A 27,193-nucleotide genomic window follows, 5' to 3' on the forward strand; every position below is an offset into this window, starting at 1 on the left:
AAATATTAAATTATATCAATTGGTCTGACAGGTTGGTGGACATTATGAGGCAGCGTTTTATTGGAAAAGGGCGCCCCCTACTGCACAAGAAAATCGACGGACATAATTCTCCACTTTGTATGCTGTCGTGTGAGGCAGAAATTGGAGCGTTATGTATAACATGCAAATTGCCACACTTGATCCATTTACACCTGCCAAAAGGAACAAAGGCGTTGATAATTGCAACCACACACACACACACACACACACACACACACATAAAGACAAGAAAACAAACAGCTAAAAAAAAAGAACCATTGTATTTTGGGGGTATGTTGTAATAGCACCAGTATACATAAATATGTCCCATTTATTGCAGGGTAGCAAACAATGTTGCTTATTATAAAACACATCATATTTAATCAAAATTTGAAAAACTACGATGCATGAAATGATTATGCGCCATCATAGTAAACGTGTCAATGAATTCTAAGTTGTAGTTTGTGTTGTAACACATCGAACGTTATAGCTTCGATGATTCACATACAGTACAAGGACACGGCTCTGGCACGAAAATGTACACAAAAATGCATACATAGACACACACATACAAACTGTCACACACTCTTCCACGCGCGCACACTCACGCACACATGCAATATCTTCTTTTAGATGGCATCAATGCCGTGCTGAGTGCTGAACTCTTGGAAGTCCTCGGGGATGGTATCTGACAAGAAGAAAAAGAAGATCTCACGTTTTTGTCCAATTGGAGACTGAGGACAACCTATTTCTTCAGCAAAGTGGAGAATGTGGAGCTTTTAGAATGGTTCAGTGGTAACGAATAACAACAGTGGACAATAAGGCTCACATGTAATCACCCCTTCTTAAAGAGACATGATATCCAAGAGGAGACTGTGGGCAGCATGACAACCCTTCGTTTTGCAAAGTGACGACTATGGAAGTTTTAGAATGGTTTAGCGTTAACGAGTACAAACAGTCGTATTTATTCCTTGGGAAGGAGACATTTCAGTCACGAGGAGACTGAGTGCACCAAAGCAATGCACCACTGCAGCAATGTGACGACTGAGAAGTATATCACAGTAGCGTACAGGATAAACCCCCATTGTACTTATTTCTCAGTAAGGAGACATTTTTTGATTCAAGAGTGGATTGTAGGCAGAAATACAATGGCACACGACAGCTAACCGGAGACTATGGAGTATCATGTGTATAATGTTTCTTGTTGCCCTCAGTCTCCTCTCGAATAAAAACGTTCTCTACCAACAAACGGTTGGTGAGGATCAATTAACTAATTAAACTTCTGCTTACCATTGCAGCGGTATCTCAGATTGGACCAGATGATATTTTCCTGTGAGAAGCAGAAGACGCCGAGTCGGCCCCCTCTCATGGTCGTGTCGATAGTCACGCCTGAGTCGGCCACCAGGTCAGAACCCTCGTAGAAGCGGGCCCTGTCGTGACCCCAAGAACAAAGAGATTAATTCAGTGTCTTTCAACACAGTAAAAGACTCATATCTCTACTTTTCAGATTGATTTATTAGGTTGTGCTCTGTTGCTAACCAAAACAGCAGCATCCATCAGAGAATCAATACAGACAGACAGGAGCATTAAAAAAAAATAACCCAAAACCCGAAACAATAAAATGGCCGGTATTCATTACCTGATGTATCCAACCTGGGGGCGGTGCTGCAGGTACCAGCGGTAGGACACTTTGTCCTTCCAGCCCACGTTGCGGGGGTCCTTCCACAGGAGGCGTACCTGGTCTTGGGTGTCCCCGGTGTGCCACAGGGAGTTCCTCAGATGCTCCCCGGGCCCAGATCGGGATTTCACGGCCTGGCGGAGAGAGGTAGAGAGAGAGGTGGGGAGGGAGGGGGTGGGGGGTGGGGGGAGAGGTCCTTGCAATATAGTTAAAAGACCTCTAGATGACACTATTGCTCTGCAAACACGATCCCATTTTCTCACCATTACGTTTTGGGCCTGTTCAAAGATTAAGGAGTCGTTTCATTAGATTTGAAATTTATGACGGGTCGGTGGTAAACTCCCCGGGTCCTTGCGGCTTGGCAACTAACAATCCAACTGACTTTGAAAACTACCAATCAATCATGTAGCCAATTAACTAGTCACCTGTTAAACAAATGAATGAATGAGCTCCCAACCAACCAAGTATTCCACCGGCTAGCCATCCATCTCAGTAGCTAACCAAATAATGTGTCAATTACCCAACCAACGAACAAAATAACTCACCAGTGAGACAACCGACTAATTAGCTAGCTAAAATAACAAAATAACCAACTAGATAGTCTGCCAGCTCGTACTCGTACTTGGCCGAGGTCATAAACAGGTTGGGGTTAAAAGCGGTCACCTTGAGCTGTATGCCGGGTTCGGCCACGGCTCGGAAGGGCGTGGCCTGCCAGTACGTCTGCTCCGTCTGCTTCCACATGACCACGTAGAAGGACGAGGAGTCCTGGTAGCCAAAGATGAAGCCGGCGTAGTCGTCGTCCGTCACCGTGTTGACGTGGAATGTCCCCTCAAAGTCAACGCCGCTGAAGGCCGTGTAACCTCAAGTCGGGAGCACCAAGAGATCATTTTCGATTTAAAATTGTTTTTTTTTTCAAAGGGCGTTTGGTGAAACTTTGAGAAACATTAACTTACCCACAGCCAGACCGGGATCGCTGTTCATGGTCTGGACGATTTCCATTCCCTGAGGAAGGAGCAAAGATCTGCTCAATATCGCCGTTTTTCCAATGCATGACGCAAGTCATTGTTTTTGTTCAGGTCCCATTGAAGTTTTGCATTTTATTTATTGTATGTTACTTTTATGATAAAGTGTTTAGCGGCCGGTTAGTTCTGAGGAGCATTGATTTTGAATTCTTCCGACCTGGTTGAGGACCACCCAGTTGGGGTCAATCTGAGCGTCGCCTTCGGGGTCCAGCACCACCGTCTGGAAGGCCCTGAAATCGGTCAGAGTCACCTCCGCGTTTTCGGGGCAGTTGTCGATCTGGTCGACAATTTTGTCCTGGTCGAAGTCAGTCTCGCATATGTCGCCCACGCCGTCATCTGAGGATGAAAGATTTGCAAGTGATGTTTATTTCTGTGAATTTCTAATTTGGATTCCATTGTTATCTGCTTCATGACCGCAGTGTAATTTTGATGCTCATTTATTAGCGCTTCGTCCAGCCTGCATCCTTCCCAGAATCTCTCCCGACGGGACGGATTATTGGATGAGAAGGGGAGGGATGTAATTACCGCCTGCGCGTATGCTGGCAAGCTATATAATTGTTATTGACAGCTCATCAATTTGCTTAGAATGGTCCTTTTGTTGCAAGGTCTTGACACTTTTAGCTGCTTTTCTCACCTTCCTCTTTGCTTTGAATTCAGATTTGGAAGCATTTTTGGCTCAGTTCGATGTTTCGCACTTTTTACTTGGATTGTTTGTTCACCCCCCTTCCTTTTTACAGCTAATAATTGAAAAAAAAAGCAGCATGCTCATTATGAGGTTGATTTTTTATTAATCATGTATTAATAAAAATACATGATTAAATGTATTTTTATTAAATGATAGTATTTGTGCGCATGTTTCCACATATTTTTAATTGACATTTAATTATTTTTATTCTATCTGTGTAATTGTATAATATTCAATGTGTATTTTGTTCCATACTTTTCCTGCACTCAGTGTTTGTTATAATCTTTGATTCGTGATTTTAAATCAAACATTATTGATTGATCATGTGAAATGTATGGGGACATTTTGTACGGTTTTGTTCTGCTCTGCAAAGATTTTTGCCGCCTGCTCTGACAGTCTCGCTTCCTACCCTCCAAGATTTGAGCCTCGAGACTCAGCATGAGTCATAAGTGGGTGAAAATGAAAGACCTTTTTGCCAAAGTCTAAAATTGCTCTTAATGTCACCTGACAAAAGTTTGCAAGGCAGGCCTTTGCGTGGCTTTTAGACTAGAGCCCAAATTGCTCATGACGATGATTTTAGCAAAAGTGACACGAACCGGAAACGTTTCGTTGGACTGTTCCACGACGTACTGTTTTTATCGATTTGCTCCGGGTTGGGAACCAGCCTGCAGTTGTCGGGTCCGGGCGGTTTGAAGTCGGGGATGCCATCGTTGTCGTCGTCATCGTCGCACTCGTCGCCCAGGCCGTCTTTGTCGGTGTCCAGCTGCGAGCTGTTGATCACAAAGGGGCAGTTGTCCTTGGTGTCCTGGTGGCCGTCGCCATCGCTAGACAGGAGAAGACATGTTTTTTTAGTCGAATAATAAAACAGTTTTTCAAAAGTGCAGTTTGATTTATTTTCTTACATTCAAGTGAAGTTTTAAGGTTAAAAATGTACAGAATGTGGCATGCGCTTAAAATCCAAAGCCTTTTTAGGAATAAAAAGGCTATTGTTTTCCCCGAACACTTGGGCCTACTACACTACTATATTTTCATGTTGGTATTGACGGTGGTACGTGGAAACTCCATTTTTTTTTAGTTGGTATAGTGAGCAACAGTTTTGAGAGCCACTGAATTATGATAAACAGTTCAATCGAAAAAAAATCCCTTAATGTCCTTCAACTTACCTGTCCTGGTTTGTGTCACATGAGTCGCCCACAAGGTCGTTGTCAACATCAGACTGAAAGTAGAGCACAAGGGTGTGAAATTCTGCCCGCTGACTGTTCGCAAGCTCTATTTTGAAATATTGATAGGTAATACAGAGCTGTGACTCATTTTGGAACGTTTTAGTTGCGTTTTAAAATGCACTCCTATGCAGTCATGTGTTTTTGCTTCACAATATACATTTTGATCTCTTTTTTTTTACAGTTTCCTCAAAAATGAATCCTGAGCAGCGATTCATTTGCATAACAAATTAGCACAAAGCTTTGCGTGTTATTTTGGAAGTCATTTCCCTTCTCGCGTGTTTGTTTTTCCCCTACCTGATAATTATTTCAGAAACAATACAGGAGTGTGCGGCTTGAGCGGCCGACCTGGTTGGGGTTGGGGATGTCGGGGCAGCTGTCACACGCGTCCCCCACGCCGTCACCATCTCGGTCCAGCTGGTCGGGGTTCTTCACGTGCTGGCAGTTGTCCAGGAAGTTTTTCAGGCCTGATGATGAGCAGATACCCACCAGTCAATCGATCAATCATGTCAGTCGCAGTTATCCTAACATTCCCGTCGTCCTGTATTGTTTCTATTTGAAATATTTTGTCTTGCTTTCAATTGAAGTCTTATCGTTTCGTAGCGAGATGATGATCGTTTGCATTTTTCTTTGAAGCAATTCCACATCTGAGTGGAAGAAGGATGCAATTTGAAAAATGACCACTAGGACATAGTGTTGCGCCGCACCCGAAGCATACTTTTCCTTCTCTTTCTTTTTAATGTGAATTCTCGCATCCGCCGGCGGCATCGGCACCATAAAGGTCATAAAGATGCAACGGAGGTGGAAGTATTTCGAGCGCCGCGGGGCTTCCGAGACGTAATCACGCTGTTCACTTTGGGGTCAGACGAGGCAGACGCGCCAATCGTCCTAATGTCACGTAAAAGCTAAAAATAGCCCACTGCTGCTTATGCAACTCCAACGTCATTGTTGGCGGTGACGTCGCGTGTCTCTCTTTTGCGTACTCGAGTGGTTCTCAAACTGGGGTCCCTGAGCTGTAGCTTGGAGCTTCCTGTCAAATAAGTTATCCTTTTATATCATTTTTAAACGTACGTAGGTAGGCCTTGATAGCGGCGGGTGCACCGCTAACCATACAAAACTAATAACTGCTCCTAAAGTTCAATTAAAAGCGATGTTGTGGTTGTGACATTTCTAGCTCTGTCATGTTTTCGGTTTCTGAGCAAGAATGAAAGTCGCTCGTCACTGTTGATGAAAAACAGAAACAAGAGGGCTTTGAAAAATTGCCACGTGTAATCTGTTCACAGCCATGTTGTTAGTGGAAGCAACGCACATAAGCTGACGACTATGAATGCATATTTAATCAAATATTACTTGATGATAATAATTCCCAGGCCGTTTTTGAGTTACACATACAGTAGTAGATATGTTTAAGTGACATGAGGATTATTTAAAAAAAGCATCTCCCGGGCGCAAAACATTTGCGACGCCCTGCGTTACCGTCGCCGTCCATGTCGTCGTCGCAGGCGTCGCCTTTGCCATCGCCGTCCGTGTCCCTCTGGTCCGGGTTTTCCACCAGACGGCAGTTGTCGCAGGCGTCGCCGTGCGTGTCCTTGTCGCTGTTCCTTTGGTCCACGTTGGGCTTCAACCAGCAGTTGTCCTGAAATGCAAAACGGCAAAGCGTCCGGTCGGATGAAACGTACGAGAGGCCGTTTGGGTTGAGAATGCCAACCTGCTCGTTGGGAATGCCGTCGCCGTCTGCGTCCTCGTCGCAGGCGTCTCCCTGCCCGTCTCGGTCGGCGTCCTCTTGGCCGGAGTTTGGAACGAAGACGCAGTTGTCCTATTAAGACGACAAAAAAGAAAAAAATATATACAGTATATCGGGGTTTTTTTTTTACATACAAATCAGGAAGAGCATTTGCGTTTGTTTGGTAGGTAGTCGGTCGGTGAGTCGGGTTGGCATTTGTTCAGTTTGGTTGAAATTACCTTTTTACATGAGGGGTCCTTACACTTGAGTTTCTCGTCCGGATATCCATCAATGTCGGTGTCCTTCCCGCACAGGAATCCGTTTCCGGCCCAGCCGATTCCACACTAAGAAGACAGCAAACGATACTTTAGCGTGAATGCTGTTGACGGTTGACATGCGCGTTCTTATGAAATACGTTCGCAAGCAAGCGGGCGATACCTGGCAGGAGACGGATCCGTCCCTCTCGGCCACGCAGTGCGCGTTGACGTCGCAAGGGTTGGTCAGGCTGTTAGCGCAGCTGATCTCGGGTTTGCAGCCTTCCACCTGGTCGCCCGTGAAGCCCGTCTTGCAGCTGCCGCAGTGGTAGGAGCCCTGCGGGGGGGGGGGGGGGGGGGGTCAGAGATCAGATTTGCTTCCACGTTTGCTGCCGCGCAAGATACCGCGGCGGTCACGTGAAGCCTCACCTCCGAGTTTTGACAGATGGAATTGGCCGCGCAGCCGCCATTGTTTGGTCCTTTGCATTCGTCTATGTCGTCACACACCTGAAAGAAGACGCAAAATCGGGACATTTATCGGGACCGGATAGCAACTTTGCGAGCTAGCTAACAATCAAACTGACTGAGTGACCCACCTGTGATGGCATTATGTACCTGTTTGTTAGTTTGGGCGAAGAGCGCTCCTACGCCCTCCATTGGCAGGCCGGTGTAGCCCAGCGGGCAGGCATCGCAGCGGAAGCCCGGGGCCGTGTTCACGCATTTGACTCCCGGGAAGCAAGGGTTGAACTGGCACTGCAAGAAACGATCGGCAGCTTTGAAGGAAGCACCACTGCACCGTGAAACTCATGAACTCCGCAGAGTCCCAGATCACGCTCGCTTTCTTTAGATGCTATTTCATTTTGTTCTACTTTGATGAAAATCGGGTGCAGTTAGCTGAGAATTACCGTCAAGCCCCGACAAAATGAGGTAATTTGCATCATGGTACTGTTAATTCCTCAGTTACTCGTGCGATCATTATGCAACAGTATCACCTTTAATTAAAAAAAAAAATCGTCTTTGCATTTAAACTCTAAATTCTGTCAGGATAATTAAGTTGTCACTGACGCTTTATAGTGATAATTTATGTCATTTATCATCTGCGTCGAGTCACCCTCAACCCACTCAATGTGTTTTAATTAAAAACAAATCCCATTCAACTGCAGGCGCCCTTGTAAACAATGTGGATTTTAATGAGGCTAAATGTTAATTTTGCGCCTCGCACGTCCTCGCCTTACACACGCTACTGCGCCTAATTGCTCCGGCTCGGTACACGTGCAATATTCATTAGCGGGCGGACAAAAAGCACGAGTGGGCTTTTATTCATTGAAGGTCAAGGTCAAGGGCGGCTCATTTGCATCCCTTCCGCGGAGTGCCTCGAAAGGTGCCGGCGATAAGGTACCTCGTCCACGTCATCGCAGTTGAAGCCGTCTCCCGTGTAGCCGTCGGGACAAGGCCCGCACTCCACGCCGTCCGCCGTCTCCCGGCACGTGCCGTCGCGGAAACAAACGCCGGGGCCGCACCTCGGCTTCACCACTTCGGTACCGCCCAGACCTTCGGATGACAATCATTGTTTCAATTGAACGCCGCAACTTGATAGTGGTCGGCGGTGGTCTTACCGCAAGCCTGACACTCAGAAATGGTGTTGGTGAGGAAGGAGGTCTCTTTCACCTGCAAAGGTTTCGGATTAGTAGGTTAAACAAGGAGAGGTGCCAACGGGGGTCTCCGAGGATTCAAGAAGGTCTTACCTGCTGGATGAGGATGTCTTTCAGCTCGTTGAGTACCTTGGTCAACTCCATCATTTGATTGGAGAGCTGCTTGGTGTTGACGCCTGATGGCAAGATCATGTTTGACAAAGCGATGAATTGGGGGTTGGGGTTAGGTTTCAATTCAGGGAGCGTCAAGAGGCAAATGTCAACCCTTTCGTGGATAGGGGCGGGACAAGCACTTTGAGATGTTATATATTTAAAAAGGTTGGGGATTAGCTGGGTTGAAGTTGAGGTTAGCGTTGGGCCGGGTTCAAGGATTAAGAGTTGAGGTTTACCAAACCAATTTCTTCCTGGCTTTAACTCATCAGTATGGGGTAGTTTTGACCCCTTGTTGGATTGAAATCTTGACCCAACGTGCAGGGTCAAATCCTCAACCCAATGTGCAATCAATAACCCAGCATGAGCTCGGTCCTTTTTGGACCCAGCGCCTGGTTAGCTATTTCACTCAATTTGGACCAGAGCAGTGGTGTAAAACATATTGCCCGCGGGCCGGAACCGGCCCCCAAGGAGGTTCGATCTGGCCCGCGGGATAATTTAAAAGTGAAAAAAAAAATGCATTAAAGACACAGAATGAATATTTTAAATAAAATGCAATTAGTGGATTATCCGCTAGGAGGCACATTGTTTTGATCGGGGAAGAAAACAGCAGTCTCAGTCTGTCACTGAGATAGACCCAACACTGCAAATGACATGAAAGTGCCAATCACTTTCTACTATGTTGAATCCAAAACAAAGGAAAGAGATGATATTTTGGTGATTCATAGCACAGTATGGTATCATATTAGTGGTTCGGCTCACTTGACATCTACCGAGTCCGTATGTGGCCCACAATGTGAAATGACTTTGACACCCCTGGTGTAGAGCTTGGGTTAGGTTTTTGTCATTGTTTTACCCAGGGTTTGCACGGAGTCTCTTTGCTGGAAATGGCAGTCTTGCAAAGCTGCAACATTCTCAAAGGTGTCTCCGACCACCAGCTTGAGCTCGTGCAAGCCTTCCTGTTGAAATATATTCGTGGGTCATCTATAAAGCATCCAGAATCATTATTTAGGGTCAGGTAGGGTTTCACCCACTTGATCTTTGTTCAGCATGGTCTTCAGCTCCACCATTCCGTAGCCGGGCGGCAGACCCTGGAAGGCGGCGGGGAGATCGCGCACCGTCTCCACCAGCTTGCAGTCCAGATGTAGCTCCAACCCACCCGGACCGCCCGTTTGCTGAAGACCCCTGAGGTGGAACAACAGTTTGTGGACGTTGCCGTCTGCCAGCACCAGATTGTTGAAGGTCACCGAGCTCGTCCTCTTGTCGGTGCGCAGGTAGCGCAACACGGCTAAGGGCAACAGCAAACAGAGTGGGGTGAAGTAAACAAGTCAGGATTGAGAAGATGAAACAAGAACATGGAAATCGCAATCTGAGTCACTTGACAAAGTGGATGCAGCACTATCTGCTGTGCACAATGCCATTTTAATGTGAAAAAAAACACATTGGGAACAAATGACAATTGATACGCAACGCAGATTTGGGCTGAAAGCACATAAATTGCAACAAAATGATTGTGTAATCATTTCAGATGTGACGTAATCAATGTAAACTTGATAGCTTCTGATTTGAAAGGGACTTCTATGCAAGCCTCGACACATTGAGGGGAGAAAAAAAAAAACAGCTTATAATTGAGATCTATGGCAATAAGTAGCATTGCATTTCTGTCCGTGTAAGCCGTTTGCCCGGACACAACATCAGCATTAAAGGTTTATATGATAATTAAAGTCACAAAGGGCATCCATGCATGCTTGATCGCAGTTATGTAACGCTTATTCAGCGCTCTGATTCATTTATGATGTGCGCCGCAGTAAAGTTGGCACATTTGCATTAATAAACACGCCATCAATGCTTATTTCTGAATGGTTACAAACTGCAAAGATGCCACATTTGTTTGTGTCTGTTGCTAACGGTGGCTGCACTAACAACAGGGGTGCTACGATTCATAGATATTTTTCAGAATCAATCAGAGAACTTGGGTCAGTTAAAAAACAAAGAAAGTAAATTTAGACAGGGGATTCATGTCTACCTTTGTTGAGTTTGCCCATCACGGTGAATTCAAAGTACTTGCTGTTGTCCCGCGGGTTGTACAGACCAAACACGGTCGTGCCAGTCTTGGGCTGCAGTTTGAAGGTGGCCAGGATGAAGGCCTCGTTGGCCCCCTGCTCCACGAGGCCGCCCTGCAGCAGATCAGGCAGGCAGTCGGGGGAGGTGAGCAGATCATACACTGTCCGTGAACAAAGGGAAAAAAAATTGAAAATCTGTCTTATACAGAATGAGATTTATTCAATCACACGATTTCAACACATATATACCCTACACCACGCCCCCCCCCCAAATGTAAACACATCATAAAAAGTTGGAGACTAACAGTGCACCTCCCATACCCAAATCTCAAATTGAAACTAATTCCAACACGCTTCAAACATAGCTTAAAAAAACAGCTTAAAAATGTTACGAAAACATCTAACAAAGGAATAAGAAAGTTTTGTAGTTAAAGCCCTAAAATATCCCTGCCACACAATTCAACCTGAACAAAACACTTTCACAAATTACGGAAAGAGTGGATACAAAAAACTAATTTGCGTGTGATTCGCATTTGAATATGAATGCGAGGAGACATTTTCAGCGCCGTCGTGGTGAAAAATGGCAGACGGAGTGCACTTGAGCTCGCACTTTATCCTTTAATATTGCGTCTAAGCAGCGGGCCAAGCCACTGGAGGATGTTGCGTGCGTGTGCGTGTGTGTGTGTGTGTGTGTGTGTGTGTCGGCCGCCATCTGCACACATCATTAATGCATAAGCAGCCGAAAAGCAGACGGCGGAGACCCTTTATCGCTAGCTGCCAAAATCGCCCCCCCAAATGCTCTGCCAAAATTGTCCCTCGACCCTACTTTGCGCTCGCCTCATTGCCGCCCAAAATAAGCAAACTGCCTATTGCGTCATTTCAACGAGAGAATCATTCATTTGGGCAACTCTTAACCGTTTTGGAATAATTTATGCAACAACAACGAAAAAAAAAACTTTGCAATGACACAAGAGTGACATTTTTGAAATGAAAAAGGTACAGAAATGAAAAATGGTGGAACTGTTCAGCCAAGTGAAAATTTTGTAAGAATTAAAATATATATATATAATAATAATAATAATTAAAATCACAATTTGTACAAAAGTGACAACATCTGTAGGCTGACTGGTGCAGTCGTTTTTTTTTTGGTTATTAAAACGTGAAAATTAAATTACTGCGTAGCCTGTTGAGAATTTTTTTAATCAAAATCATGCTCTTGAATTAGTCAAAAATAAATACATGACATGTCTGGCTAACTGATACAGTGAAATCTTTCTCTGCATAAATATGCAAAAAAGTTTGGGTGGAAAGCACTTTTTGGGGGGGGGAGTTTACCCCCTTTTTGTCAATTTTTTATTTAATTTTTTTATGGGTAACGCAATTATAATGGACATCAAGTATATGTGAATTTTTGTTATTCTTGGGCTAGCACTGGTCCTTGTCTGCCGCAAATATCTTGTGCTGTGCTAAACACGGAATAAATCATAATAAAACTATGAGCTGTACCCTCCCAAACAACAAAACATTGTACATGACTGGCGCTGAACTATGTCTCATGGCTTCCACTCGCCTTGATAGGCTGAAACGAAATGTTCAGCTGAATGTTCACCACAGACGCATTATATTCGGGCAGCTGTTGACATCTTTGTAAATCATTTTGAAGAAAAAGTACTGATTATATTCCATGATTTCCTATGGGATGAACAAAACATCGACGTCAAAAGTATCAACCTCTCCGAGGCTCCGCTGATGAGAGCCTTTCATCAGGGCCTTGTAATTGCGTAAAAAAACAAAAAACAAAGTGCACTTCAGCAAGAATTGATAGAATAATAAAAATGTTTGCAAGTGCGGGGCCAGGCGCATGAAGTGTTTGTTTGTTCCACAGCCAAAAAGTCAGTTTGAGCGTTATGAACGTCAGCTCCCGGTGCGGCGTCAATATTCATCCATTAACATCACACACGGAATGGATCATTTCATATGAAACGGTCCCGGACTGAAAGTCTGCAGATTCCGAGAGGGGAATGATGGACGACGTCGGAATGTTTATTGGACTTGATGGACTTTTCGTCATTCATGAACGCCTGAAAGGTAGCCCATCATTCACTCGGGGGATTTGTAAGCAAGCTCATAAACTGTAAGCAGCCGTTTTGTCCTCTCTCGGACTTAAAACTCCTCAAAATTCCTGCTCAAAAGAGCCACATTGAAAAACGAAATGGCTGACGTTGAAGTGCGCCGTGGGACCGGGACACAAAGCGTCTCAAACGGTTCTAAAAGTCTGAGGTTGATTAACGGCTCTGATCAAATTCGGCAAAGGCTGACTCATCGATTACTGTGAGTGATTCTTTTGTGGTGTTGGGGGGGGTGTTAGAAGTCATATTTACTGTGGTGTGCGGGTTACTAATTCTTTCTCCCCGAAACGGGGCTGACAATCGTAGATGTTAAACCCGTTTTAACGAGTCAGTGCCGACCACACAGAAGGATTTTGGGAGCAATACGACATTTACAACTGTCGCATTGATCCGAAAAGCGCAAGTATCATTCGACGCACCCACCACCACATTAAAATCGTTTATAGGCATCTGATAATTAGGCTTTTGTTGACTTTCGATCACAAGGTTTAAAGTTTGGGCCGAGTGTTGGTATGTCAGTGGCTTTGCTCAACTCAGTGTTGACCACACCAAGGATTTGCCATGGTAAATACGAATAGGTTCAGCATTTACGCTTGCCGATAATTCTTCAAGCAGATCGGGGAGGAAGAATCACCATTAATGCACCCCCCCACACCACAGAATAACTTCTCAGGATAATCTTGGGAGACATCCGGCCATCGTGCCTTTGCCGACTGGTGATGGCAAGGGAAAGAAATGCTCAAATTCACCCCGATTTTCAGTTCGCGCTTTTTATTTTTACATGTAAACTGCAATTTTTCTCTCCCACACGCCGAGTTTTAAGTGTGTGCGTGCATGTGTGTGTGTGTGTGTGTGTGTGTGTGTGTGTGTGTGTGTGTGTGGCCTGCATGGTCACCATCAGATTGCGGCTGATCACTTCCATGTGTGAAACTGAGCCGGGAGCAAATGTTTAAATAAAACAAGAAAAAGAAAAAAAAAGAGTTTCACTGCAGCTAGGAGATTTAAAACTCGAAGGAATTTGTTTCCCTTTTCACACATCATGTATAATTCCTTGTGTGTTGGCCGTTCCTTCATATCATATTCCTTTTTTTCCTCCTCCCTTGCAGGGCTGTGCTTCATCCATAATGCAATGAAATCAAACAAAAGTGGGTTCGAGCACACGCCGGCGCAGCGGCTCGACCTTTCATTTGCCGTCACGTTGTCGAAAGTGAGGCCGTTCAAATCAAATCAAAAGGTAACACGAGTCGAACGCATAAATGACTCATCACTCACCTAAAGCTTGGGATCTCACGTACGTGCACAGTTGAAGCAAAAGCTGCGAGGCCACGATCGTCGCGCTCCACCGACCCATCTTGTCGGCGTTCCGCGTCCAACTTTCGGCTCACAAGTGTCTGATGGAAGATGGTGAGAGGAGTCCCACTCAGGGAAGGAGGAGGAGGAGCAGAACTCAACCCCTTTTTTTTTCCTTTTTTTTTAAAGACCACCACATGCGAAGAAGGAGTGTAGGACTGAAGTCCAGGCAGATGGCTCGGCCTCGGTTTTGACTGCGGCTGCGGGTGTTTAGACTGCTTGCAGCGGGTTCCTGGAAAACGGCTGATAGTTCTTGACACCTCGGCCCGTCTGTCTGCACACCCACTTATTCTTCACGCCATCCACACAAGGAAAAGTCAGGAAATGAGGCTAGGTCTTAACAAGACCGCCTCCAGGTTGTCAGGAAGTCTGTGAAAAGGTGAAAAAGTCTTAGAGGACATTGACTTTAAGACTTGTTTAAAAAAACTTTAAATAATACTGATACCACAACTAATTCAGAGCCCACTGCCAGTTTCATCCAAGTAGGGTTTTTTTTTCATGGCCTAAAAACACCCAATTCGGTACAATATCATTGTTTGTAAATAAATATCAAAGTTTTTCAAAACTTACCTTGTTGGTGCTTGGGGCAAGATAATGGCGTGCATCGGGTTGCAATCATGAGCTATGAGGTTAGCGCTCACTTTTTTCACTTCTGTGAGGAGTAGATACCATAAATAAAGGCTTTCAAAAGAAAACTGTATCAAAAATAGCATGTTTGTGAAATGTGTACACAACTAGCGCCCCCCCCCCCCCCCCCCCCCAGCTATAGATATGAATAGGACTCTACGGTACTTTCCTTTGAGCCGCTTACTTGTGGCGATGCTAAGCTAATGTCCATGTTTTCCATGAGCTGTGATTGGAACATCGCCGCTGTCAAAATGGCCGCCACGTTGATGCCTTGTTATAGCCTTGTATAGCTCTAGTTTTAGCTCTAGTCAACTGTAAATCTGTTTCATCTACGACAAGAGCAGCGCGACCCGGAAACATCAGACCGAACAATCTCTGTCTGTTCACGGCGTTTACTGGCCTGGTGGACAGACGGGGCCACATTCAACCAAATCTGTCTGTGCTCTACATACACGCTTCGAGACTGAAGTGTCAACTCACCGAGTCCAACTTTCAACATGTTGCCATTTTGATGTCGCATCATCGACGTGGCATGCTAAGACTGAACCCTAAACTCTTTGTTTTCTTCAAAAGCCTCCTCCACACCTCCCTGCTGAAAAACATATTTGACAAATCTAAAACTTGACGGGATTGAATTAGTTAAAGGCGCACAGGGGCTGGAATGGTTCTAATTCGATACATTTCAAAGTGGAAAATGTTATTTGTAAGGAAGTAAAATGTGTTGCAAGCTCGGCCACAGACTGAATTGAAAAAGTCACGGTTTTCAAGCCTTGACATTTTATCCCATTGACTAATTAGGCGTGCAAAGGCAAAAAATAAAAAACTGCCGTCCCTGAATTCATCTAATGACGTTTCTAACAGAAGAATAAACAGTTGAATGAGATGAGTCATACTTTCCCGCATGTCTCCCACAGGTGTTGTGCGTGGGAAGCTTTAAAAAAAAAAAAAAATTAAAGTATTTTATTTGGGTCTCATGTTCATGACTTTGGCCACTGGGTCAATAATGATCGAATCCGCAAAAGAAGTGTCTGGGATGAGGTCCTTTTAAGGAGTGACAGCATGTGGAAACGAGGATAAGATAATCAGTTGGACACGCACACGCACACACATACCTATGGCAGCCGCTGTTAAACCGCATTTGACAATCTGAATAAAACTCACAAGGAGAAAAGACAGGACGGATGTTTACACTGTGAGCGAATGTCTGGCAGCTAATCACAGTTTTACACATGATGCCAAAAAAAAAAGGACGTTCAATCACTCTAAGAGTGACCATTTATTTACTTAACCGGCGGGTAGGCACCTTTAAGTCCTCATTAAGGGCACGTCACCAAAAAAGCTAAAGAAAAAGCCAAAGCAGAGGGCAGCGGTTCCATTCTAATACTGCTTGAGCTTCCGATCATAACTTTGACATTTGTTAAAATGCTGACTTTGCGGACGTTTTTCACGCCAGCATTTAGCGCAAAGTAATAACGACGTTAAGCAGATATACGACCTACACCCGGGACGTTTTTTTTTCCTCCAAATCAGCACTTTTGCGACGGACAGAAGCTGTAACGGCGCAGTTTGACTCGACCGCCGGGCTGGCACTCGCAAACCCCGCGGGACGTCCAAGTCTTATGAGCGTTGTACCTGAGGCAGGTTACGTAAGAGCCGGCAGTCAGCACCTTTTTGTGGTACCAAACTCCCGACTGGAGGAGACCACAAATTAGAGCGTTACGTTTCGTACCAGACTAAACGCTGGAGACAAACTGCAATTTCATGTTTTACTGGAACGGCCTCACAAAAGTCCTGGGCGGGGCGGGCGGACCTCAGCCAAGGCTTCGATGTTTGGCACCTGTCAAGTCAGACTCGTAATATCGTAAAAATCATTGGAATAGGATCCACAGCCTAATTGGATGGGATGGCATGGATTGGAATGGGATTTTTCCATGCTGCATTTACACTGCTGCTAAATGGGCAATCTGGATCAGATGTGGTTCAAGATTAGTTTGGCTCTTGACTGTGCACAGAAAAGGACGTTTTGCTAGCGCGCGGAATTTTTTTTTAATGCGACAAAAAAAAAAATCTAATATTTTTTGGATGAACATAGGTATCATTTTTATCTGTATATATTTTTAAATATTGTAAATTCCAGGAATTTGGGGGACATTTTAATTCCTCTCTATATACGAAATGGTAAAAGTATATATATACAGTATATATATATATTTTTTAAACCAAACAGTACCACGCTTCTGTAAAAAAAATCAAGAAAATGAAAATAAAAATAAATACAAATAAAGGTGACAAAAAAATAAAAATAAAACATGAATAATTCAATGACCATAAACTAAACATCAAAATCAAAAAGTGCCGCTAAAAACAAAGAACGTTGCGATATTGACACAATCCAATCCATCCGCCTCCGCGTCACATCTGCAGAATCATTCAAATTGTCTGCGGCCTGTGAAACACAAAACCCTTTTTTTTGCACTTCTTGGAAAACGGTAATAAGGTTGAGAGATTGATGGAAGGCGGCGATGCTATTCTCTGTATCATTTCAAAAAGAAAAAAATAACAGAAAACAAGAGTGTCTTTCATCATTTCGCAACTGTCAGAGTCTGATGGGTTGACCATGTGTGCACTCTCCGTCCATCCGTCACGCCTCCGTCTCACCGCGTCTGAAGTCCACCTGCACGTAAAACTAACACACGCTAAATCATCGCGACGTGTCGCAAGGGAATCCACTTTGGACTCTTTTTTTTTTGGGCGCCTTCTCCACCCACCCCGCTCAGCGTCAGTCACAGCATTTCGGCTAAAAACGTAACTTCAAATCATGTAAACATTTTCACTTTTCTTGCCTCCAAATATTACAACATATTCTTGAAAAGGAATTCTGAGGTTTTAAGACTTTTGGCAAACAATTTTTCTCGTCGCAAGAAAGACTGTTTGCGACCGTTAACTCATTCAGTACCAGCCAATTCTAGACCAAGTCTGAAAAGACGTTTTAAAACGTCTTTGGGAGTGAATGAGTTAAAAAAAGAAAAATCCGGTGTGACCGTTTGCGATCTTGAACGAACCAAAATTACAACTTCAACATCATAACAAACATTTTCCTCATAACACGACAATGTTACTCTCTTTAATGACTATTATTCTTTTGTGTAGGATTGAACGTTTCCATAATTGTGAGGTAACAGCGGTGGTATTAAGAGGTGGATTAAGTCCCCACTGAATGCCGAGAAACTAAACGTACTGCCGACGACTGCTGAAATCCACCGGCACGTACAGTAGCTAGCTTGCCATACGTCTCTCTGGTAAAGGCATTAGCTTACGACATGGCAGGAAGTGGCGAGTCCGTTCGGTCCGTAAAGGTAAGAACTGCTGAGCGGGCGCAACGTCCGCGCCTTCCCGCTCCTACGAAGCCGGCGTGGCATCTCCGATATCCTCAGTTTAGCATATGTGGCTTTCGTCCTTCCTGCTGAAAGACAAACTGTACGTGGCGCTAGCTTGTTTTTCGCCGTCATGAAAGGACCTGCTCCCACAGAGAAGAATGTGATAGCGATTACTAAACAAAGCCCACGAATGGAGGGCCTACATACGACTGTGAACCCATGCCGATTGGCAAACTAACCGCTAGCCACGCTTAAACTATTTGCCAAAAGTTGTTGACAACTTTGAATTTTAGGCATTTTAAAGTAACAGGCCAAATGATGGTGAGTCCACTGGATTTGTGGAGGTGGGCGGGCCCCACACAGACGTCCTGTAATACCAATAAATAAATGTACTTTGGCCGCGCCGATCACCTGCATGGCTTTCAGCAAGTGACTCCGTTATGCTTCTTTCATGTAGACCACGTGCCCCCTCCCGCACTGAATTTAACGGAAATGGGTGGTTCAATTGGCCGCGAATCAAATCAGCTGTGTTCACTCCCACAATGGCGCAAACGTCTATTTCTAACTGCGCCCGACAATGAAATTACCAACACAAACTCCTCTGCACAGCCAACAACTTTTCCATCCAGAAATTGCAGAACGCGACCTTTCGAGTCCAGTTTATTTGAAAGCCGCAAAAGTACTCCGATGTGCATCTGTGAAGCACGTGCAATAGCTGAAACCTCCCGAAAAAGTGCTTCCTGTTGCAGTGAAACACGTCAGCTTGGGAATGTATGGTGGGAACGCGTGGAGAATGAAAACCAGGTGCTTGCTCACTCACCATGTTGTTGTTGTTGCATGGTCACCCAGAGGCCGAGACCCCGTACATGAAATGTCTGTAATGGCCGACAGACGTGTTCGGGCTTTGACCACAAAAGGTTGACACCCACACCTGGACCTCCACTTTGACATGTTCACTGGGAAAAGGCTTTTCGGGGAAGCAATAAAAGGGTCCGATCCTCGTCTCTTGAGAGTACAAGCTGTTTTAATGGTGGCCTTTTAGCATATTGTAACAATTTGCTTTGTTTGTCGAAATAAGGTGAACTTATTCCTGTAATAGAATACTGTCTTCGCGGAATATTATAGTGTTTTTCCTGTGATAGCAGTTCTTTTTTTCTCATAATAAAAACGACTTATTTGTATAAAATTGACATTTTTTTTGGTAATAGTCTAGATTCATGCCAGTTTTTAAAACTACATTTTTGGTCATCATATTACCGTAGTATTCCTGGAAACAAACTTTATGTCAGAATATTGTGGCAATATTTTTGTTATAATATACTGTATATATATTTTAAATTGTCATCTGACAGCATTATTCCTGGAATACTACCACTTTTAAAATAACCCCACAAAACTATGGCGTTAGTTTCACAATAATCCAACCTTTTCTCGCAATATTCCAACTGTGATGTTGTAATCGCAACATCACATCTTACTTCTCAAAGTCTTACTGGAAGTGAATCATTTTAATTTCTTTGAGTAATGTGACTTGATTCTCCCAGGGAAGGTTTCTTGGGGTTTACGGGGAAGCAATAAAAGGCCCAATCCTTGTCTCGTCTGAGACAGAAGAAGCTTGTTAAAAAAAAAAAAAGGAGGAGGCCTGAAGTGAGGGAAGGAATGACGAAGGCAGACGGCAATCACAACATTTGAAAAAACAATTAAGAAATGCAGAGAAAATGCCCTGAGGCACTCCTAGTTCACCGTACGTGCATGACATTGCGTTGTTTTAGTCAGGATGACACCAAAATATATTTTCGCCTCCTGAATTGGTGTCTCAACATGCAAGTTACTCTGGTTTTCCAGATTTGTTTTGTTCTCACGTACGAGAAAAAATGTTTTGTGACTGTGAAACCAACTCACTTCACAGCAAGTTAGCATTTATCATCTTATCAACTATGATACTCCACAGTGCTATTTTATTTGGAAAAAAAAATACACATTGAAACAATTTATGCTTTTTTGGGGGGTGGGGGTGGCTGAACAGATGTTTGGTATTTCAATAAGGAAATGATTTGAGATGAGGTTTCTCATTCGTGTTAATTCCCATGGAAAGTTTCCAATTCAAAAATTTTCAACCCCAAGTAGCAATTATGACAGGAACTGAATGAAAGAGCCAACATGCACTCTGAGGGTTTGTAGGAGTGATGTTTAATGGGATCATGATTGTCTTTGGGGGAGGTTAAACATTTAATTGGATTAGGGGACAAAAAAAGTACAAGCGCTCCTACATTGACTCCCAAAAACTACATACTGCTTTAAATACACGACAGGGGGAGGAGAAAAAAATTGATTTTAGCTGTCACTACTTGTGACAAATGACAGATTTGTTTTTTCATCCCCAAGGTTGTCCGAAGGGCTGGCATATATTATACAGACATGTGTGTCTTCTTTTTTTTTTTTTGTGTGTGTGTTCTCTTTTTTCCTTTTTCCCCTTGTATCATCTGGTCTTCTCGCTGATTAGTCTTTAGAGGCTAAAGTGACCTCAGCATGACTCATTTTGCCAGCCTCCCCCGCACCCACAACCCCAACACCAAGCCCCCTTAAGGGCCCTAACAACATGGCTACACACACACACACACGCACACACACACACACACACACACACACACACACACACACACACACACACACACGCACACAAATAAACACAAAAGCAAACACGCAAGGTACTATGGTCGTGACCTTACTGGGGAAGCGGCTAGGTTAGCTTGAAGCTAATGTCACAGCGAGCTAGTTGTGGAAGTGGCCAAACGTTTTCCAATGTAAATTCTAAAAGAGAAAAACAAAAAGGAATGAAAGAAGGAGCGAGGAAACGACAAAATGATTCTTAATATTACTGCCATAGAAGCTTTCTCGATTGAAATTAATTCAAATGTCAACCCGGCCACGCCGACAAGAAATGCAACCGCCTCGTAGCATCGGACGCTAAGGAAGTTGTGTCACGTTCGTACCCGATGCCCAGCGTGAGGAGATGCGAGGCCAGCAGGGAGGGGACGAGGACGAGGAGCACGTCGGACGAGAAGATCCCTCTCTTCTTCATCACCTCCGTCTTACGAATGCTGAGCGAACTCGATTGCTTTGGGTGCTGGAACACGAATTCCCTGCACGATACCACCAAAATATCACGTCAACGTCAAGAGTGAGGAGAGTTGCCCATTGCGTCAGTGTCCAACGAAAAGAATGTATCGGCGTGTGTTGTGATTTTTAAACAGAGCACCTGACAAAAATGAATCAACTCAAACAAAAACAACTAGTTTAAATAACTAATAAAATAAAAATAGTGTAAAATTATTACAACATTTAAATGAAATGTAAAACTGAACACAAAATGAAAAAAGCAACAACGCTTTTTTAAAATCAAAAAGGTTTGTCATACTGTATTTTGTTTGTGTATTTCTGTGACAAAAAAAATGAATCCAAGTAAATAAAATGAAATAACTACAAACAATGCTTTTCAAACACAGAATAAAATCTAGAGAAATAGATTATTACTTCCACAATATTTTGGATTTTGTGTTCTCTTACTTGGGTGGCATGTTTTCAGGCCTGCTGGACCAGTCCCACACCCAATCGGTGTCCACTCTCCTGTCATTCTCTTCCTGTTCACATCATCACAAAGGGATAAGATGAGCAGTCCATCAATCCATCCATCCAGCTCATATCTATATCCCGCTGAGCCGCAAAGGTTTGTGAACGGAGCGAATATTGATGTTTCGTCAGCGTTCGTTTAAGGTCGCAAAGAGGAGAAATCAATATTCACTTCGTTTGCTAACACTTGCAAACCTTCACCGCTCAGTGGAAAACGGACGTGACAATATTTATCGAGCTAGCTAAAGTATCGAGTGAGCTACATACACTACAGCTGCGTCCAAATTCACAAGGTTGGGTGTTCCAAAGGCCGTGTTTTTGACCGCATGATGTCACATCCGGTGCGACTCTACCGCAAGTGGTTTTACAAATTCCTAAAAGACAATTCATAGGCTTGTTCCTTCTCCTTCAAAGAACTTCATGGGCTCCACTTCATGTAGCCGCATAAACTTTGGTCAATTTGGATGGGCTTAATGTGAATGTGTGGTCGGGTCGCGCCGGAAGTGACGTAAAGCGACCGGAAATGTGGCCTTTGGTGGACCCAACACGTGAATTTGGAGACAATGTATGCTTGGGCATCTGTTCGGATGCCCCCTGAGCGCCTCCCTGGTGAGGTGTTCCGGGCATGTCCCACCGGGAGGAGACCCCGAGGAAGACCCAGGACACGCTGGAGAGACTATGTCACCCAGCTGGCCTGGGAACGTCTCGGGATCCCCCGGGGAGAGCTGGAAGAAGTAGCTAGGGAGAGGGAAGTCTGGGCTTCCCTGCTAAAGCTGTTGCCCCCGCGACCCGGCCCCGGATAAGCGGTAGATGATGGATGGATGGATGGATGGATGTATGCTTACAACAGCTAGCTAGCTAGCTAGCTAAAAAGGGAAAGTCCATTCAACATCAACATTTTCAAATACGGTACTGTGATTTGCACCTGTATGGTGATGCAGTCACTGTCTGGATCACTAGGAGGTCTGGGGGAGTCAGTCGACTTTGGGGTCCCGACCTGCAGGGGACTGCAGTCAATGAGCAGACATTATTGTTCAGAATTTAGCCAATATCGACAACTAAGAATCACCCATGCATCCATTTTCTGTCGTGCTTGTGCCTCATAAGTGTCATGGGCACTCTGGAGACCGACCCAAACTTTGACTGTCTTGTGCTCACCCGCGCTTTGTTACTTCCCATTTACCTCGTGTCTCATTACGTCTCATCGCCAGTTCATGGCACATTGTGGTCACTTTCTAGCGTTTATTATTCACTGTGAGCTTTCAAACCGTATGACTTTTGACCTCGACTTTTTGTTTCACATTTTTGGCTACCTCTGCCTATGCTAGCTAATCAGCTAATGTACTGAAAAGTGTTATTTATTTATTTTGTAATTGTTTTTGGCCTTCGAGTCAATTCACACACACAAAAACTGAAGTAAATAATACATGTTGAAACATCCACAAAACATACAAACTATCAGCTTTTTAGAAAAGGAGTTACTGTATATGTTTACATTCAACCATCAGCTGCTGGAGCCAACGCAAATGATGTCAGGCACATTGTGATCGGGAGATTACAAATATCAACGTCCCAGTGAGGAACAAAAGGGGATAAAACTCTAAACCGCCTCTATTCTCAGCAATCGGACCACAAACTTGATACGCTTTGTGACCACCAACAGGTCACCGGTGGAGCAGCAGGCGGACTTTGAAACAAAGGCCTAAAGACACCGAGAAGGCACTGCTAAGAGAATTTCAAGGTCACCAGCTGGTTTTTGATGGCAACGTCTGTGGTTGTACCTCATGGACATTTCTACTCAAACTATCGAGAGCGGGGGGGGGGGGGGGGGGGGGTGTTTGACGACGTGCTTTGTGACGCGGGGCCGGCGTTGCTACCTGTCTCGGTTCCTCTCGCACTCCAGCTGCGCCTCCAGCAGGATCCTCTCCAGCTCCCCCTGCAGGGCGGACGAGATGCTGTCCTCCGGCCCCGTCAGACTCTCCCTGCGGCTCACGGTGGCGATCAACTCCTCCAGTTCCACCCAGGAGCCTGCACGGGGGAAAATACACACAAGTCACCACATACTAACATAAAAATGCTGGGAAAATGTCAACATTTCCAATTTCTAAATTCTTGAAAAGTTATGAATTAATTTTTGTGAAAAAAATATTCAGAAATATATTTTTTGGACTTTGTTACAAAATTCAAAATGTTTTGCACATAAGAAGCTTTTTGTCATGAAAAAAAAACAACATGTTCCACTCACAATACTTCACTTACATCCGCTTATAAATACTTTTAAAAACATTGACCTTCTTCAACTGAAATTCACATTTCTTCCTCTTTTTCTGACTGTGGCGTTAATGTCGCTCGGCCGCTTCGCAGATGCTTTTGAATGCATGCCGAGTCATTGAGAGCCATCAATGAAATCAAATGAACACACGCAGCCATGAAAGGACTCAATGGACACAAAAGGTTCATGGGGTTCACATACACACGTATAGAGACACACAACACACACACATGGACGACGGTGTTGGCGCCTGACTCAACAGTAAGCAGGCCTGACAGCATGCTCGCTTACGTAAGATCTTATTTCTGTTGGGAGATTAGCCATTCACCCTCTTATGTCCGCCCTCTTGTTTGTGCACAACGTTTCCAGCCAATCGCAACCTTCCTCCACTTACGTGATGTCGTGTTTGTGTGTGTATGTTTTGTGTGTGTGTGTGTGTGTGTGTGAGTGTCATGACTGCGCACATTGAGGGGAGGGAAGAGGAATCTGTGCCATTGCCCTAGTTTGGCTTTTTTTTTTTTGGGTCCCGACAGAGGAGATTTATGACATAACTGCTTTGCTGATCTATCTGCAACAATTCTTGTGCTGCATTGCTGCGTTGTTGTGGGACATCAAAGACCTTATGCAACTCAATCAACACCGTTTGAAATTTTTTTTTCTTTAGCTAATAATACGATGGCAAATATAGACAACAACAAACAAACCGCCACGTGAGGCTCATCAAGAGAAAGTTAGCAACCTTGCCAAAATAGCATAATAGGTCCTAGTGTGTTATTTCGGCTCATTTCTGTCTTGAGCCGCTTGGGAGTTACACCTTCCCTCGGAGGGCCGTCGAAACCGCAAACATTTTTAATCGTCTCGTCGCATGATTATTTGTACACAACAAATGATTGGATAATAGTTAGTCCAATTATAGTGTGAGTGTAAAACAGGATCACAAAATGATTAAAAAATCTCATTTCTTATTTATGACACACGGCACACATTTTAGCAAGGATCATGCAAGTTGACACACGTGATTTGCTTTCGCGGGGCCACATAAAATGACGTGGCGGGCCAGATCTGGCCCCCGGGCCTCGAGTTTGACACCTGTGCACTGGGACGTACTTGTGGAATTCACATGACATACTGGCCAATTGGAATGGCCAGGGCTGGACTGTCCCCACCCCCTCCCCAATAGAAAAATAAATAAATATATTAATTAATAGCCTGATTTCGTTCAAACAACTGCGATAGGTGTTGGCCCGCGAGGTTGGAGCGCTCGCCTGCAAGCGAGCTATAAGCGTCGAGAAATCTGCGCCTCTTAATTGGCTTACTGAGATACACGCAGGTGAGTCAGCGAATCCGTTTAGACGACAACGGCGTCGGTGGTGGCAACAATAACAGCGGAGTTGTGACGTTATCTTGAGGTCATTATTAATGAAAAAAATGATATTGAGAGTAAGGCTAAATTGACTCCTTTCAAGACGTGAAAATTAAAATATATTCAAGAAAATTTGCCCTGGTTTGACCAGGGCAAATTTTAAAAAGATGCGCATGGTGTTGGTGGTGGCATCGAGAACCAGAGGAAATTTGTTTCTGTGCCTAAGTATATTTTTCAGAAATCTCTACTGTAGTTATTTTTTCGGATGTCAATGAATTTTCACTCTGTACATTTGAAAATTGATATTTACTTTTTGCTTCCTGACTTCAGCTCAGAAGTTGAAGCATCGGTGCATCTTTGTCGCATTTAAAAATATTTCCCCCCAAAATGCACAACTCCACTCTCACCCTTTTACTAATTTCTTCTTGTAATTTCACAATGTTATATTTACATTTTATTGCCATGAAATGACATGAAAGATTTCTTTTCGGTTTTATTCCTGAGGGAAAAAAAAAATCTTATATTGTTATCACCCAAATGTTTTTCCACAAAATGTTCATTCATTAAAACAAAACAAAACAAAACTTTAGTCTATTAAATTCGGATAATTTTGGTGATATGACCAGACTCAAGTTGCAATCATTTAGGAAATGTTTACAGCAAATGTTTACAGCAATGTGTCATCTCCACTTCATAATTTTACAATGACTCTTATTTATCCATAAGTGTCTGCTGTATTCAAAGACGATAACGTGAAAGAGCAGCTAGGCAGTGGTGAGGGAAAGCATCACTCACCGTAGAGACTGTCCTCTGGTGTCTGCTGGCCGGACATGTTTGGGTCTTGCTGGGACAGCGGGGGGCCTTCCTGGAGGAGGGCTTGCAAGAGACGGCGAGGAACGACTGATTCCCTCGGGGCAGCTTTGCGCCTGGTGGAAGCCTAAAAAGACCAAAAAAAAAAAAAAAAAAAAGGCTGGACTAATCCACGCTGGCGTTCGTGGCACCCTCCTCCCCCACCCCCTCCTTTCCCCTTGGCCACGTGTCAGCCAAGGCGGATGTAAACAAAAACAAGCTAACCAAACCGCCCCCCCCCCAAAAAAAAGTACATCCAAATTATTTTCAGGTTAAATGAAGCATCCCATTCAAATTTGAATCTAGGAATGAGCACAAGATGTACACCGGCAAAATCCGCCGCTCATCAGTTATATAATTTATTTGGAGACAGATCAACGTAAGAGAGTTAGATAAGCCCCTTGCTTTATTTACATTCCAAATTGGAACCAGGAAAGGGTATTTTAAATTCTTTTTGCACAAGATTCTAAAAAAAAACAATATCAGGGTTCATCATTTGAGGACATAATTTGCTTTTGTTTTTTTTGCCAGACTGCAAATGAGATGAAAACAAATCAACAGCGCCTCTGCTGGTTGCAACCAAGTAGCGCACTCCAATTTTCATCCATTGCTTCAAGACGTGATTAATGAAACACCACTGCACAATCGACAGCATTTTTACCGGTCCATATTGATCAACGGCCCACGCATCAATCAGCGTGGTCCGCAATATTTTCCTTTCTTCAAAATAAGCCCCTTGGACGGTACTTTCTACTCACGCCAACAAGGTGATTGCCAGCCAAAGTTGCATTTGCCCCCGCTGACATCATCAGGGAACAGCTCCCCCGCCTGCCATCCACGAATTGCTCTTTCACATTAGCATCTGATTGCATTTCATCATTTGGGGATTCATCATTTGATCTCGATTTTCTTTCACAGTTCCATTTTGAGTCTCTCTAGTCACCGGCGTATTGAATTAAATTACTTTGTTTGTATCTGCGCACATTTCGCCCCCAGCAATAAAGCCCATTCTGATGATTGTCGCATTATATTCCTAATGGATTGCCATTTAGGCAACGGAGCACTTCTGCCCACTTTTTTTTTTCTTCGCATCTCAAATTCCCTCAATTGATTATTACCAAAAAATGAGGC

General features: G+C 44.1%; 2 protein-coding genes across 6 annotated transcripts in view; both read right to left on the bottom strand.

Moving 5' to 3' along the window:
• Nucleotides 1-36: 36 nt before the first annotated feature.
• On the bottom strand, nt 37-19,970 carry thbs4b (thrombospondin 4b). Of its 4 annotated transcripts, none has more exons than XM_086134786.1 (24): nt 15,052-19,970; nt 14,515-14,596; nt 13,867-14,313; nt 10,429-10,626; nt 9,437-9,690; nt 9,259-9,361; nt 8,346-8,428; nt 8,217-8,268; nt 8,000-8,151; nt 7,216-7,353; nt 7,030-7,107; nt 6,785-6,937; nt 6,586-6,690; nt 6,332-6,439; nt 6,100-6,259; nt 4,972-5,090; nt 4,567-4,619; nt 4,034-4,227; nt 2,876-3,054; nt 2,650-2,698; nt 2,360-2,556; nt 1,658-1,830; nt 1,309-1,448; nt 37-706 (listed from the first exon to the last, which is right to left on the bottom strand). In XM_086134786.1, exons 3-24 carry the CDS (start codon nt 13,943-13,945, stop codon nt 648-650), a joined length of 2,826 nt encoding a protein of 941 aa, XP_085990912.1. In that variant the 5' UTR covers nt 13,946-14,313; nt 14,515-14,596; nt 15,052-19,970; the 3' UTR covers nt 37-647. The 4 variants fall into 4 exon arrangements, with proteins under 4 accessions (XP_085990912.1, XP_085990911.1, XP_085990915.1 ...); XM_086134785.1 differs by having other exon boundaries at nt 13,867-14,447; XM_086134789.1 differs by having other exon boundaries at nt 10,429-10,579; nt 13,867-14,596.
• Nucleotides 19,971-20,116: 146 nt separating this feature from the next.
• The window catches only part of LOC147191792 (BCL2/adenovirus E1B 19 kDa protein-interacting protein 3), a 36,500-nt gene continuing 29,423 nt past the window's right edge, over nt 20,117-27,193 (bottom strand). The window contains exons 1-7 of one of the 2 annotated variants that reach the window (XR_015103486.1): nt 26,009-26,182; nt 23,456-23,606; nt 22,504-22,585; nt 21,516-21,589; nt 20,942-21,091; nt 20,584-20,759; nt 20,117-20,553 (exon numbers count right to left, since the gene is read on the bottom strand). Coding sequence is in view for 1 of the 2 variants with exons in the window: in XM_086134793.1 (XP_085990919.1) it covers nt 20,711-20,759; nt 20,942-21,091; nt 21,516-21,589; nt 22,504-22,585; nt 23,456-23,606; nt 26,009-26,045 (543 nt within the window). In the remaining variant the exon portion in view is untranslated. Of the gene's footprint in view, nt 20,760-20,941; nt 21,092-21,515; nt 21,590-22,503; nt 22,586-23,455; nt 23,607-26,008; nt 26,183-27,193 lie in introns of those variants that run through there. The other variant, XM_086134793.1, reaches the window with a different exon arrangement.

The sequence above is a fragment of the Hippocampus guttulatus genome, chromosome 17 (genome assembly GCF_054856545.1).
Source record: "Hippocampus guttulatus isolate MCC_2025c chromosome 17, RoL_Hgut_1.0, whole genome shotgun sequence".
NCBI lineage: Eukaryota > Metazoa > Chordata > Actinopteri > Syngnathiformes > Syngnathidae > Hippocampus > Hippocampus guttulatus.